The following is a 13,945-nucleotide window of genomic DNA, read 5'->3' on the forward strand; positions in this document are numbered from 1 at the left end:
GAGGCTGAGGTGGGCAGATTGCTTGAGCCTAGGAGCTCGAGACCAGCCAGGGCAACATGGCGAAACCCCATCTCTACAGAAAATAAAGTAGGTGGGCATGGTGGCACACGCCTGTTGTCCCAGCTGCTTGAGAGGCTGAGGTGGGAGGGTTCACTTGAGCTCCAGGAGGCCGAGGCTGCAGTGAGCCGATATCACACCACCACACTCCAGCCTCGGTAACAGAGCGAGACCTGTCTCAAAAAAAAAGAAAGTGGCTAGTCTTTGCCACTTTTGTGCAGAAAAGTACAGAAAACAAGTTTCTTTTTGTTCACTGTTTTCTTATGTAAGCAAGAAAATACTCTCTTTCTGTCTTTCTTTTTTTCTGTCTGTCTTTCTGTCTCTCTCTCTCTTTCTGTCTCTCCGTCTTTCCGTCTTTCTCTCCATCTCTCCTTCTCTCCTTCTCTCCGTCTCTCCTTCCCTCCGTCTCTCCTTCCCTCCTTCCCTCCATCTCTGCTTCCCTCCATCTCTCCTTCCCTCCTTCCCTCCATCTCTCCGTCTCTCCCTCCCTCCTTCCCTCCATCTCTCCGTCTCTCCCTCCCTCCTTCCCTCGCTCCCTCCCTCCTTCCCTTCCTCCCTCCCTTCCTCCCTTCCTTCCCTCCTTCCCTCCTTCCCTCCCTCCCTCCCTCCCTCCCTTCCCTCCTTCCCTCCCTTCCCTCCCTTCCTTCCCTCCTTCCCTCCCTCCCTTCCTTCTCTCTTTCCGTCCGTCCTGTCACCCAGGCTGGAGTGCATTGGCTCAATCTCGGCTCACTGCAACCTTGGCCTCTCAGGTTCAAGCAGTTCTCATGCGTCAGCCTCTCGAGCAGCTGGGATTACAGGCGCCTGCCACCACACCCAGCTAATTTTGTATTTTTAGTAGAGATGGAGTTTCACTGTGTTGCACTCCATACTGGGTGACGGAGCGAGACTGTGTCTCAAAAACCAAAAACAAACAAAAATGAATTAGTTCTTTCCTTTAATAACTGAATACCTTCTATTTGTTGTACACTTTAGGATATTATTTATCTTCCTCCCCCAGTCCTACAACTATTTCATTTGACTCTCTGATGAACGTGTTATTGTGATATACTGGCATCTGAAAGAATTATGAGGGAATTAAACTATGTAACCTTTATTAATGAATGATTCTTTCACAGGCAGTCTGGGCTCTTGGCAACATTGCTGGAGATAGTACCATGTGCAGGGACTATGTCTTAGACTGCAATATCCTTCCCCCTCTTTTGCAGTAAGTTTCTTCTTCCTTCTTTTTTTTTCTTTTTGAGAATAAAAATGTAAGAGATTCCTCAGAAAGCATTACATCTTTGGAAATCATTTTGGATTTTCTAGTGTTATTTTTAATTCCAGATATTTTCTTGTTTAGATCATTTCCTCAAGCACCCTATCTTTTTCCGTGCCAAAATTCTGAATTCTGAATTACTTGCATCAGAATTAATGAAGTTTTAATGTTCTGGAGAAAAGCTATCTGAAGACATCTCTTTATCAATAGTATTATTATTTAGTATTTATGTCATCAGATAATCACTGTCTGTTATATAGTTTACCATTGTACCATCATGCTTTTAGGTTATTTTCAAAGCAAAACCGCCTGACCATGACCCGGAATGCAGTATGGGCTTTGTCTAATCTCTGTAGAGGGAAAAGTCCACCTCCAGAATTTGCAAAGGTAAGGACTATGCTTTTGGGACGTTGGCAGAAAAAATACAATTAAAAGAGTATTGCAACCAATGGTAAGGTGAACAGGAAGATAATTTTTGTTAAAATTTAAAATGTTAGAATTTTATCTGTTTTTGGAGAAACAGGGTTGTTGTTGTTTTTGTTGGTTCTCTTTTTTATTTAAAAAGCAAATTTAGAGCATAGCTTGAAGGTGCACATTTACGATGGGACTGCAAATAAAGCATAGCATGAAGGAAGAATTTGTAAAGCTTATTGAAATTAGGCTTCATACAATTAGTATACTGTATTAAGAGACTATCCTTTCAGTTCTCTTAAAACAGTGGTTCTCAAAGTGTGGTCTGTGAGTTCTCTGGGAGTCCATGAGATTCTTTTTTTTTTTTTTTCCAATAGGTTTTTGGGGAACAGGTGGTGTTTAGGTACATGAGTTACTTGTTTAGTGGTGATTTCTGAGATTTTGGTGCACCCAACACCTAAGCAGTGTACACTCTACCCAATGTGTAGTCTTTTATGTCTCACCCACCTCTGACCCTTTCTCCCTGAGTCCCCAAAGTCCGTTGTATCATTCTTAACGCTTTTGCGTCCTCGTAGCTTAGCTCCCACTTACGAATGAGAACATCTGATGTTTGGTTTTCCAGTCCTGAGTTACTTTATCTACTTGTTGATTGATAGGCATTTGGGCTGGTTCCATGTGTTTGCAATTGTGAATTGTGCTGCTATAAACCTGCGTATACAAGTATCTTTTTCGTATAATGACTTCTTTTCCTCTGGGTAGATACCCAGGAATGGGACTGGTGCATCAAATGGTAGATATACTTTTAGTTCTTTAAGGAATCTCCACACTGTTTTCCATAGTGGTTATACTGGTTTACATTCCCAGCAACAGTGTAAAAGTGTTCCCTTTTCACCACATTCATGCCAACATCTATTTTTTTGTTTGTTGGTTTTTTGAGACGGAGTTTTGCTCTTGTTGCCCAGGCTGAAGTGCAGTGGCGTGGTCTCGGCACACTGCAACCTCCGCCTCCTGGGTTCAAGTGATTCTCCTGCCTCAGCCTCCCGAGTAGCTGGGATTACAGGCGCATACCACCACGCCCGGCTAATTTTTGTATTTTTAGTAGAGATGGGGTTTCACCATGTTGGCCAGGTTGGTCTTGAACTCCTGACGACCTCAGGTGATCCACCCACCTCAGCCTCCCAAAGTGCTGGGATTACAGGCGTGAGCCACCACGCCCGGCTGCATTTTTTAATATGTTTGTTGGCTATTTGTATATCTTCTTTTGAGAATTGTCTGTTCATGTCCTTAGCCCACTTTTTGATGGGATTTTTTTTTTCTTACTGATCTGAATTTCTTGCAGATTCTGGATATTAAAATAAACGGGTATTTTTGTAGTTGTTTTTAATTTGGAATCATTTTTCACTGAACAAAACCTTAGCATTTTTGGTCTATAACAAAGTATCTAAAATACAGAATTTCCTAGTTTTCGCATTTGTGAAAGTTCCTTTACCTGTTTAGTCCACAAAGAATGTGTTTTGATAGGGAGTCTCACTCCAAGAATTGATGTATATAAAACTTTGCTCTCTGAAATTATTTTCCTTGGGCTTTGACTACAGATTAGTGCAAGATCACCGACAACATTGCCAAAGGTGGAAATGCCACTTAGGTACTTGCTGCTTCATCTTTAGAAGTGTAAATCACTCTAGAAGTCACCAAGTATATGCCTGGTTGCCTTCTTGAGTATCTCACCTCACTTCTGGCTTTTAGTCTATTGAATTTCATAATCATCATTTTCCTTTTACAGGTTTCTCCATGTCTGAATGTGCTTTCCTGGTTGCTGTTTGTCAGTGACACTGACGTACTGGCTGATGCCTGCTGGGCCCTCTCATATCTGTCAGATGGACCCAATGATAAAATTCAAGCAGTCATCGATGCGGGAGTATGTAGGAGACTTGTGGAACTGCTGATGTAAGATATCTTTTAGAAAGTGTGTCCACTTTCTTTCCCTTGGTACTAGTTTTCTAGCTGCTAATACTTAAATATTAATTGATTGTACATGATAATTGATTTATTGTGCTTTGGGCTACTGTTTTTGTTACTTGTTTATTTTGATGTCAGATCTGTTTGTCTTGTTTTATTGAGGCTTATAGAGAACCTCTTACTCCTCTGCTGTTAGCAGGCCTTTAGCAGAAACATTGGGAAAACTCCGATATGTGTAGTTCCAGGCTCATAGTGGATGGCCTGAGATCAACCACCAGACATCAGAAGGCATACTGCCACTAAAATAGTCATTCCTTATCTGTCTGTCTCATTTAGAGCTTATTTTAGACAAGTATCAGAAATTGAATCTTATTTTGCTTTATCATCTCTGTGATGCTTTTGATAATGGAGTGGAAGATTTACTTGTGACATAAATAATTTGAGACTGTATTAATCAAATTTTTAGATACTACAGAAGAAAAAAATGAAAGTGATAACATAATGGAGAAATGGTACAGTTACAAGATATGGGAGATTTAAAGTATAAAGTAGATGCAAAGAGACATTGTCTCAAACATGACATTTGGAATAGATTAGATAGTTATAATGTATTAATACAAAATACAAAACTCTGGGATTGTAGCAGGCTACACACTGGATGCAGATCAGTAATGTAGTGCTAATGTGAATTAATGGCAGTATGATGCTGCAGGAGTCTGAAGTACATCATTCAAAATCTGGGAAGTAATCCTTTGTATTCTTTAGTCACTAGACTACTATATATTTTAGCCATTTCTTTTTTTTTTTCTTTTTTTAAAATTATACTTTAAGTCCTAGGGTAAATGTACACAACATGCAGGTTTGTTACATAGGTATACATGTGCCATGTTGATTTGCTGCACCAATTAACTCGTCATTTACATTAGGTATTTCTGTTAATGCTATCCCTCCCCCTGCCCCCAACTCCACGACAGGCCCCGGTGTGTGATGTTCCCCACCCTGTGTCCAAGTGTTCTCATTGTTCAGTTCCCACCTGTGAGTGAGAACATGCAGTGTTTGGTTTTCTGTGCTTGTGATAGTTTACTCAGAATGATCGTTTCCAGCTTCATCCACGTCCCTGCAAAGGATATGAACTCATCCTTTTTTATGGCTGCATAGTATTCCATGGTGTATATGTACCACATTTTCTTAATCCAGTCTATCACTGATGGACATTTGGGTTGGTTCCAAGTCTTTGCTATTGTGAATAGTGCCACAATAAACATGGATGTGTCTTTGTAGTAGCATGATTTATAATCCTCTGGGTATATACCCAGTAATGGGATGGCTGGGTCAAATGGTATTTCTAGTTCTAGATCCTTGAGGAATCACCACACTGTCTTCCACAATGGTTGAACTAATTTACACTCTCACCAACAATGTAAAAGCGTTCCTGTTTCTCCACATCCTCTCCAGCATCTCTTGTTTCCTGACTTTTTAATGATGACGTGAGATAGTATCTCATGTGGTTTTGATTTGCATTTCTCTGATGACCAGTGATGATGAGCATTTTTTCATGTGTCTGTTGGCTTCATAAAAGTCTTCTTTTGAGAAGTGTCTGTTTATATCCTTTGCCCACTTTTTGAGGGGGTTGTTTTTTTCTTGTAAATTAGTTTAAGTTCTTTGTAGATTCTGGATATTAGCCCTTTGTCATAGGAATGCTTGTGATTTTTGCACATTGATTTTGTATCCTGAGACTTTGCTGAAGTTGCTTATCAGCTTAAGGAGATTTGGGGCTGAGACGATGGAGTTTTCTGAATATACAATCATGTCATCTGCAAACAGGGACAGTTTGACTTCCTCTTTTCCTAACTGAATACCCTTTATTTCTTTCTCTTACCTGATTGCCCTGGCCAGAACTTCCAGCGCTGTGTTGAATAGGAGTGGTGAGAGAGGGCATTCTTGTCTTGTGCCGGTTTTCAAAGGGAATGCTTCCAGTTTTTGCCCATTCAGTATGATACTGACTGTGGGTTTGTCATAAATAGCTCTTATTGTTTTGAGATATGGTCCATCAATACCTAGTTTATTGAGAGTTTTTAGCATGAAGCGCTGTTGAATTTTGTCAAAGGCCTTTTCTGCATCTGTTGAGATAATCATGTGGTTTTGTCGTTGGTTCTGTTTATGTGATGGATTACATTTATTGATTTGCATATGTTGAACCAGCCTTGCATCCCAGGGATGAAGCCGACTTGATTGTGGTGGATAAGCTTTTTGACATGCTGCTGGATTCAGTTTGCCAGTATTTCATTGAGGATTTTCGCATCAATGTTCATCAGGGATATTGGTCTAAAATTCTCTTTTTTGTTGTTGTGTCTCTGCCGGGCTTTGGTATCAGGATGTTGCTGGCCTCATAAAATGAGTTAGGGAGGATTCCCTCTTTTTCTATTGATTGGAATAGTTTCAGAAGGAATGCTTCCAGCTCCTCTCTGTACCTCTGGTAGAACTTGGCCGTGAATCCATCTGGTCCTGGGCTTTTTTTGGTTGGTAGGCTATTAATTACTGCCTCAATTTCAGAGCCTGTTATTGGTCTACTCAAGGATTCAACTTCTTCCTGGTTTAGTCTTCTTCCTGGTTTGTCCAGGAATTTATCCATTTCTTCTAGATTTTCTAGTTTATTGGCGTGGAGGTGTTTATAGTATTCTCTGATGGTAGTTTGTATTTCTGTGGGATTGGTGGTGATATCCCCTTTACCATTTTTTATTGCATCTATTTGATTCTTTGCTCTTTTCTTCTTTATTAGTCTTGCTAGCAGTCTATGAATTTTGTTGATCTTTTCAAAAAACCAGCTCCTGGATTCATTTATTTTTTTGAAGGGTTTTTTGTGTCTGTATCTCTTTCAGTTCTGCTCTGATCTTAGTTATTTCTTGCCTTCTGCTGGCTTTTGAATTTGTTTGCTCTTGCTTCTCTAGTTCTTTTAATGGTGATGTTGGGTGTTGATTTTAGATCTTTCCTGCTTTCTCTTGTGGGCATTTAGTGCTATAAATTTCCCTCTACACACTGTTTTAAATGTGTCCCAGAGATTCTGGTATGTTGTGTCTTTGTTCTCATTGGTTTCAAAGAACATCTTTATTTCTGCCTTCATTTCGTTATGTACCCAGTAGTCATTCAGGATCAGGTTGTTCAGTTTCCATGTAGTTGTGCAGTTTTGAGTGAGTGAGTTAATACTGAGTTCTAATTTGATTGCACTCTGGTCTGAAAGACAGTTTGTTGTGATTTCTGTTCTTTTACATTTGCTGAGCAGTGTTTTACTTCAATTATGTTGTCAGTTTTAGAATAAGTGCAGTGTGGTGCTGAGAAGAGTGAATATTTTATTGATTTGGGGTGGAGAGTTCTGTAGATGTCTATTTGGTCCACTTGGTGCAGAGCTGAGTTCAAGTCCTGGATATTCTTGTTAACCTTCTGTCGTGTTGATCTGTCTAATATTGACAGTGGGGTGTTAAAGTCTCCCATTATTATTGCGTGGGAGTGTAAGTCTCTTTATAGGTCTTTACGGACTTGCTTTATGAATCTGGGTGCTCCTGTATTGGGTGCATATATATTTAGGACAGTTAGCTCTTCTTGTTGAATTGATCCCTTACCATTATGTAATGGCTTTGTCTCTTTTGATCTTTGTTGGTTTAAAGTCTGTTTTATCAGAGACTAGGATTGCAACCCCTGCTTTTTTTTTGCTTTCCATGTGCTTTGCAGATCTTCCTCCATCCCTTTATTTTGAGCGTATGCACGTATGAGCGTCTGCACGTGAGATGGGTCACCTGAATACAGCACACTGATGGGTCTTGACTCTTTATCCAGTTTGCCAGTCTGTGTCTTTTAATTAGGGCATTTAACCCATTTACAATTAAGGTTATTATTGTTATGCGTGAATTTCACCTTATCATTATGATGTTAGCTGGTTAATTTGCCCGTTAATTGATGCAGTTTCTTCCTAGCATCAATAGTCTTTACAATTTGGCATGTTTTTGCAGTGGCTGGTACCAGTTGTTCCTTTCCATGTTTAGTGCTTCCTTCAGGAGCTCTTGTAAGGCAGGCCTGGTGGTGACAAACTGTCAGCATTTGCTTGTCTGTAAAGGATTTTATTTCTCCTTCACTTATGAAGCTTAGTTTGGCTGGATATGACATTCTTGGTTGAAAACTCTTTTCTTTAAGAATGTTGAATATTGGCCCCCACTCTCTTCTGGCTTGCAGAGTTTCTGCCGAGAGATCAGCTGTTAGTCTGATAGGCTTCCCTTTGTGGGTAACCTGACCTTTCTCTCTGGCTGCCCTTAACATTTTTTCCTTCATTTCAACCTTGGTGAATCTGACAATTATGTGTCTTGGGGTTGCTATTCTCCAGGAGTATCTTTGTGGTGTTCTCTGTATTTCCTGAATTTGAATGTTGGCCTGCCTTGCTAGGTTGGGGAAGTTCTCCTGGATAATATCCTGAAGAGTGTTTTCCAACTTGGTTCCATTCTCCCCATCACTTTCAGGTTCACCAGTCAAATGGGTCTTTTCACATAGTCCCATTTTTCTTGGAGGCTTTGTTCATTTCTTTTTACTCTTTTTTCTCTAATCTTGTCTTCACACTTTATTTCATTAATCTGATCTTCATTCACTGATATCCTTTCTTCCACTTGATTGAATCGGCTATTGAAGCTTGTGCATACGTCACGAAGTTCTTGTGCCATGGTTTTCAGCTCCATCAGGTCTTTTAAGCTCTTCTCTACACTGTTTATTCTAGTTAGCCGTTGGTCTAACCTTTGTTCAAGGTTTTTAGCTTCCTTGCAGTGGGTTAGAACATGCTCCTTTAGCTTGGAGAAGTTTGTTATTACCGACCTTCTGAAGCCTACTTCTGTCAACTCGTCAAAGTTATTCTCCGTCCAACTTTGTTCCATTGCTGGCAAGAAGCTGTGATGCTTTGGAGGAAAACAGGCGCTCTGGTTTTTAGAATTTTCAGCTTTTCTGCTCTGGTTTCTCCCCATCTTTGTAGTTTTATCTACCTTTGGTCTTTGATGTTGGTGACCTACAGATGAGGTTTTGGTGTGGATGTCCTTTTTGTTGATGTTGATGCTATTCCTTTCTGCTTATTCGTTTTCCTTTTAACAGTCAGGTCCCTCAGCTGCAGGTCTGTTGGAGTTTGCTGGAGGTCCACTCTAGACCCTGTTTTCCTGGATTACCAGCAGAGGCCACAGAACAGCAAATATTACAGAACAGCAAATATTGCTGCCTGATATTTTCTCTGGAAGCTTCATCCCAGAGGGACACCCGCCTGTATGAGGTGTCTCTCGGCCTCTATTTGGAGGTATCTCCGAGTTAGGCGGGATGTCAGGGACCCCTAATGGAAGGACCGGCCGAAGCCATGGCAGAACGACATAAATTGTAAAGATTTCATGGACGTTTATTCATTCCCCAAATTAATACTTTTATAATTTCTTATGCCTGTCTTTACTAGTCTCTGAACATAAATTGTGAAGATTTCATGGACATTTATCACTTCCCCAATCAATACTCTTATAATTTCCTATGCCTGTCTGTAATCTCTTAATCCCGTCATCTTCATAAGCTGAGGATGTATGTTGCCTCAGGGTCCTGTGATGATTGCATTAGGTGTACAAATTGTTTGTGAAACGTGTGTTTGAACAGTATGAAATCTGGGCATTCTAAAAGAACAAGGTAACAGTGATTTTCAGAGAACAAGGGAGATAACCATAAGGTCTGACTGCCTGCGGGGCCGGGCAGAACAGAGTCATATTTCTCTTCTTGCAAAAGCGAATAGGAGAAATAGCGCTCAGTTCTTTTTCTCAGCAAGGAACAGCCCTGGGAAAAGAATGCATTCCCAGGAGGAGGCCTCTAAAATGGCCGCTCTGGGAGTGTCTGTCTTACGCAGTTGAAGATAAGGGATAAAATACACCCTGGTCTCCTGCAGTGCCCTCAGGCTTGCTAGGATTAGGAAATTCCAGCCTGGCGAATTCTAGTCAGACCGATTTTCTGCTCTCGAAAACACTGTTTCCTGTTAAGATGTTTATCAGTGACAATGGGTGCACAGTAGGACATGAAACCTCATCAGCAGTTCTAATCTCGCCCTGACCTTGTGATCTTGCTCTGCCCCCGTTTTCCTTGTGATATTTTATTGCCTTTTGAAGCATGTGATCTCTGTGACCCACACCCTATTCGTACACTCCCTCCCCTTTGAAAATCGCTAATAAAATCTTGCTGGTTTTGTGGCTCAGGGGCATCACGGAACCTGCCAACATGTGATGTCACTCCCTGAGACTCAGGTGTAAAATTTCTCTCTTTTGTACTTTTTCTCTTTATTTCTTAGACTGGCCAACACTTAGAGAAAATAGAAAAGAACTTACATTGAAATATTGGGGGCTGGTTCCTCCAGTAGGCTATACAGGGTTCAGGGACCCACTTGAGGAGGCAGTCTGTCCATCCTCAGAGTTCAAACACCATGCTGGGAGAACCACTGCTCTCTTCAGAACTGTCAGACAGGGACGTTTACGTCTGCAGAAGTTGTCTGCTGCCTTTTGTTCAGCCTATACCCTGCCCCAGAGGTGGAGTGTATAGAAATAGTAGGCCTTGCTGAGGTGCAGTGGGCTCCACCCATTTCGAGCTTTCTGGCTGCTTTGTTTACCACTGAAGCCCCAGCAGTGGCAGATGCCCCTCCTGCCGCCAGGCTGCAGCGTTGCAGGTTGATCTCTGACTGCTGCGCTAGCAGTGAGCAAGGCTGCATGGGCATGGGACCCTCTGAGCCAGGCATGGGAGAGCAGTCTCCTTGTTTGCCATTTGCTAAGACTGTGGGAAAAGCACAGTATTTGGGCGAGTGTGTACTGATTTTCCATGTACAGTCTGTCACAGCTTCCCTTGGCTAGGAAAGGAAAATCCCCCAACCCATTGTGCTTCCTGGGTGAGGCGACGCCCTGTCGTGCTTCAGCTCGCCCTCCGTGGGCTGCACCCACTGTCTAACCAGTCCCAGTGAGATGAATCAGGTACCTCAGTTGGAAATGCAGAAATCACCCGTCTTCTGCGTCGATCACTCTGGGAGCTGCAGACCACAGCTGTTCCTATTCAGCTATCTTGCAACAGAACCCAGCCATTTCTTTTTAATCATCACATGTTAAATTTGAAGGAACTGGCTTAGTTTTTAGAAGAGTGATCGGTCTCATTAAAGTGGAGGGAAAAATAGGACCCCTAAGGAAAATCAAAAGATAGTGACTTATTTAGCTAGAAATAAGGACTTAATATTTGTCTTCAAATATATATATATGGCTTTGTGGAGTGGTTTTTGGACCAGTAAGGCAGCTTAGTAGGTTTAGTTGAAAGACCTTTGTATTTGGAGTGTGACTCCTGACTTGCATTTTCAAGTTATTTCAGCTGTTGATGTGTCACTTTTACGTCTGTGAAAATTAAGACAATTTATAAAACTTAAAAATGTTGCATAAATGTTAATTATTGCTCTCAATTATCTCAGCAACCATACAAAAGCAAGTAAAGAGGAAATGAAACCTATATTAAAGAATGAGAGGGAAAAGTTGGAATCCAGGTGATGGAATACCTGGGAAAGATTCCTAGGAAAGATTGGTGGTTTTTTCCAAATGTACTAAAATAAGGGGAAAGACAGTTCTAGGGAACACCAGACATTCCATCATCATGATAAGCGTTCCCTTAATTAGCCCCATGGGTACATTTCTGCTCTAAAATTCTAACGATTTTTTTGTTTTTTAATTTTGGTCTTAAGGAAATGAAACTAAGGATAGAACTGTTTGCTATAACATTACTTTTTGTTTTTGCAGGCATAATGATTATAAAGTGGTTTCTCCTGCTTTGCGAGCTGTGGGAAACATTGTCACAGGGGATGATATTCAGACACAGGTATGAAGAAGTGGTAACTTTCTTTTTTCCTTTAAAAACAGTATATTGAACTTCATGATCATGTTTCTATTATTGTATTTTACTCCATATTATTAGGGAAACTTGATACTCTGTTACACTAATGTTTAAAAATGTTGGGCCGGGGGCAGTCGCTCACGCCTGTAATCCCAGAACTTTGGGAGACTGAGGCGGGTGGATTGCCTGAGCTCAGGAGTTCGACACCTGCCTGGGCAGCATGGTGAAACCTCATCTCTACTAAAAATACAAAAAATTAGCCAGGCGTGGTTGCACGCACTTCCAGCTACTTGGGAGGCTGAGGTAGAAGAATCGCTTGAACCCAGGAGGTAGAGGTTGCAGTGAGCTGAGATCGCACCACTGCACTCCAGCCTGTGCAACAGAGTGAGACTCCAGCTCAAAGAAAAAAAAAAGTTGGTTTAGGCATCTACTCTCCATACCTTCAGTATCTCTGCCTTGACCTGTTGCTTGTAGTAGTTTGGGGTTCTCCTATGATAGTGACTATTTTTTGGTCAGACAGATTTGTTTTTCTTCACTCCTATTTGAAATAGTTCTCATGGGCATCAGAATCCTCTAGTAGCATATTTTCTCTGTCTTTTTCATCTCAATATCACCTTCTCTGATAGCTCTCTCCTTTTGTACATGGTAAGTCCCCTGTGTGAGGAAGATTCTTCCCTCCTGCTTTCTAATGTCACCATCTACTCTATTCAACTTCTGTATCAAGACACACCATTCACAGTGCATTGTTCTAGCCATATTTCCTCCTGAAATCTCAGCTGTGTTGTGATGTTGAAGTCTTTTAGTTCTTCTGCCTCATTGACCATTTATTTCTCCCTGGCAAGCTCCTTTTCCTCTTGTCTCCTTTTGTGGACATCTTCCACGGGGCAATCCTTCTGCCTCATTCATAGATCTTATTTATAATGTCAGTGATTACCCTTGTGTGCATGGATTCAGAATTGGGAATTGGGTTTTAGCCTTAGCGTTTTCTTCACGAGTTCTGACTTTCAGCAATACATTTAATGCCTTTTCTAATCTCTAAAATTAAGATTACATTTGTTCTCTCAGGTGTCTTCTAACTGTAATGTATTTACTTTAAATATATTCTGTACACAAGGGAACTCATTTCCCCTTGCAGTACCTGAACCTCTGCTTATGTTCCCTGTATCAGTGAATGGCACCCTCAGTTCCCCTGAAACCTGGACATCAGCTTGATTCTTTGCTCTCCTCCAACTCCCTCATCAGTTACTAAGTCCTGTTGTTCTGTCTCTATTCATCCTTTGCAGGGCTTAGTTCAGACACTTCAGAAGAGAATAGGAGAAGAAAAGAATATATGTTTGACTACATTTGCATAAAATTTCTCTGGAAGGATATACAGGGAACTGAAAATGTTGGTTGTCTTTGAGGGGAACTGGTTGGCTGGGATACAAGAAGGGGAAAGAGGCTTTTAACAACTATAGAGTATTTTATACCCTCTGAATTTTGGAACCCTATCAGTATCTTTCTGTCTCTCACCCACCTCCATATGCTGTATGCTTTTGCCATATTTGTTCCTTGAATTGGTTGTGGCCACTCTCAGCTCTGAGTTTTAATGCATGCTTTATTCCCTCTGCCTGGAACATGTGTCTCCACTGCTACCCCTTGCTTTGACTGCCACCTCGCACATATCCACATTCTCTGCTCCTAATGTTTTCTTGTTCTTCAAGTCTTGGTATTAACATTATTTTCTCTGAGAAGCCCTGTTTGACCCTAAACTCTTAAGTTAGATACTTATTTTTTTTCTTTATCCATCAGAATATTAATCACATTGTATTGTAACTAATTACTAGATTTTAAGATTCTAGAGGTGGATTATGTCAGTGTTTATTTCTGTGCCTCTGTAAATCTAATAATTTCTGGCACAATATATAGGGACTTAAAGAATATTTATTGAATGCAATGAAGTTCTGAATCTATACATCTAGTTCTGACCTATCTCAAGTTTCAGCCCTGTATCTGCAATAGTCTCTTACATATTTCTGCTTGCATATCTCACATTTGTCTCACAGTATATCTTCTTTCCCCCACAAAGCAAGTTCCAAGTTTTTATTTTTCCTATTTCAGGTAATGATATAATTATTCTGTTTACCTACACATGAAACTTTGCAGTCACATGTGGTGTCTCCTTCCCTTATACTTTGTATAGCAAGTTGCCGGGTCTTCTTGATTCTTATTGTTACTAGATCCCCATCAAATTAGTTCGTTTGGTCCTTGTCTCACACACACAGGTTGTTGCTGTACCCACCCATCCTCCGACTGTCCTAAGCAGTTACTCGTCTCACTTTATTCCCCCTAATAACAGCTGAATCTTTCCTAAAATAA

The 13,945-nt window shown here is 40.9% G+C and overlaps 1 protein-coding gene across 2 annotated transcripts in view; it reads left to right on the top strand.

Moving 5' to 3' along the window:
* Positions 1 to 13,945, top strand: part of KPNA1 (karyopherin subunit alpha 1) — a 90,654-nt gene that overhangs the window by 61,865 nt on the left and 14,844 nt on the right. For both annotated transcript variants that reach the window (XM_009238466.4, NM_001132546.1), the window contains 4 exon segments: positions 1,173 to 1,261; positions 1,600 to 1,699; positions 3,507 to 3,670; positions 11,494 to 11,572. In XM_009238466.4, coding sequence (XP_009236741.1) covers positions 1,173 to 1,261; positions 1,600 to 1,699; positions 3,507 to 3,670; positions 11,494 to 11,572 — 432 coding nt within the window.

This window comes from Pongo abelii, chromosome 2 (assembly GCF_028885655.2).
Source record: "Pongo abelii isolate AG06213 chromosome 2, NHGRI_mPonAbe1-v2.0_pri, whole genome shotgun sequence".
Taxonomy (NCBI): domain Eukaryota; kingdom Metazoa; phylum Chordata; class Mammalia; order Primates; family Hominidae; genus Pongo; species Pongo abelii.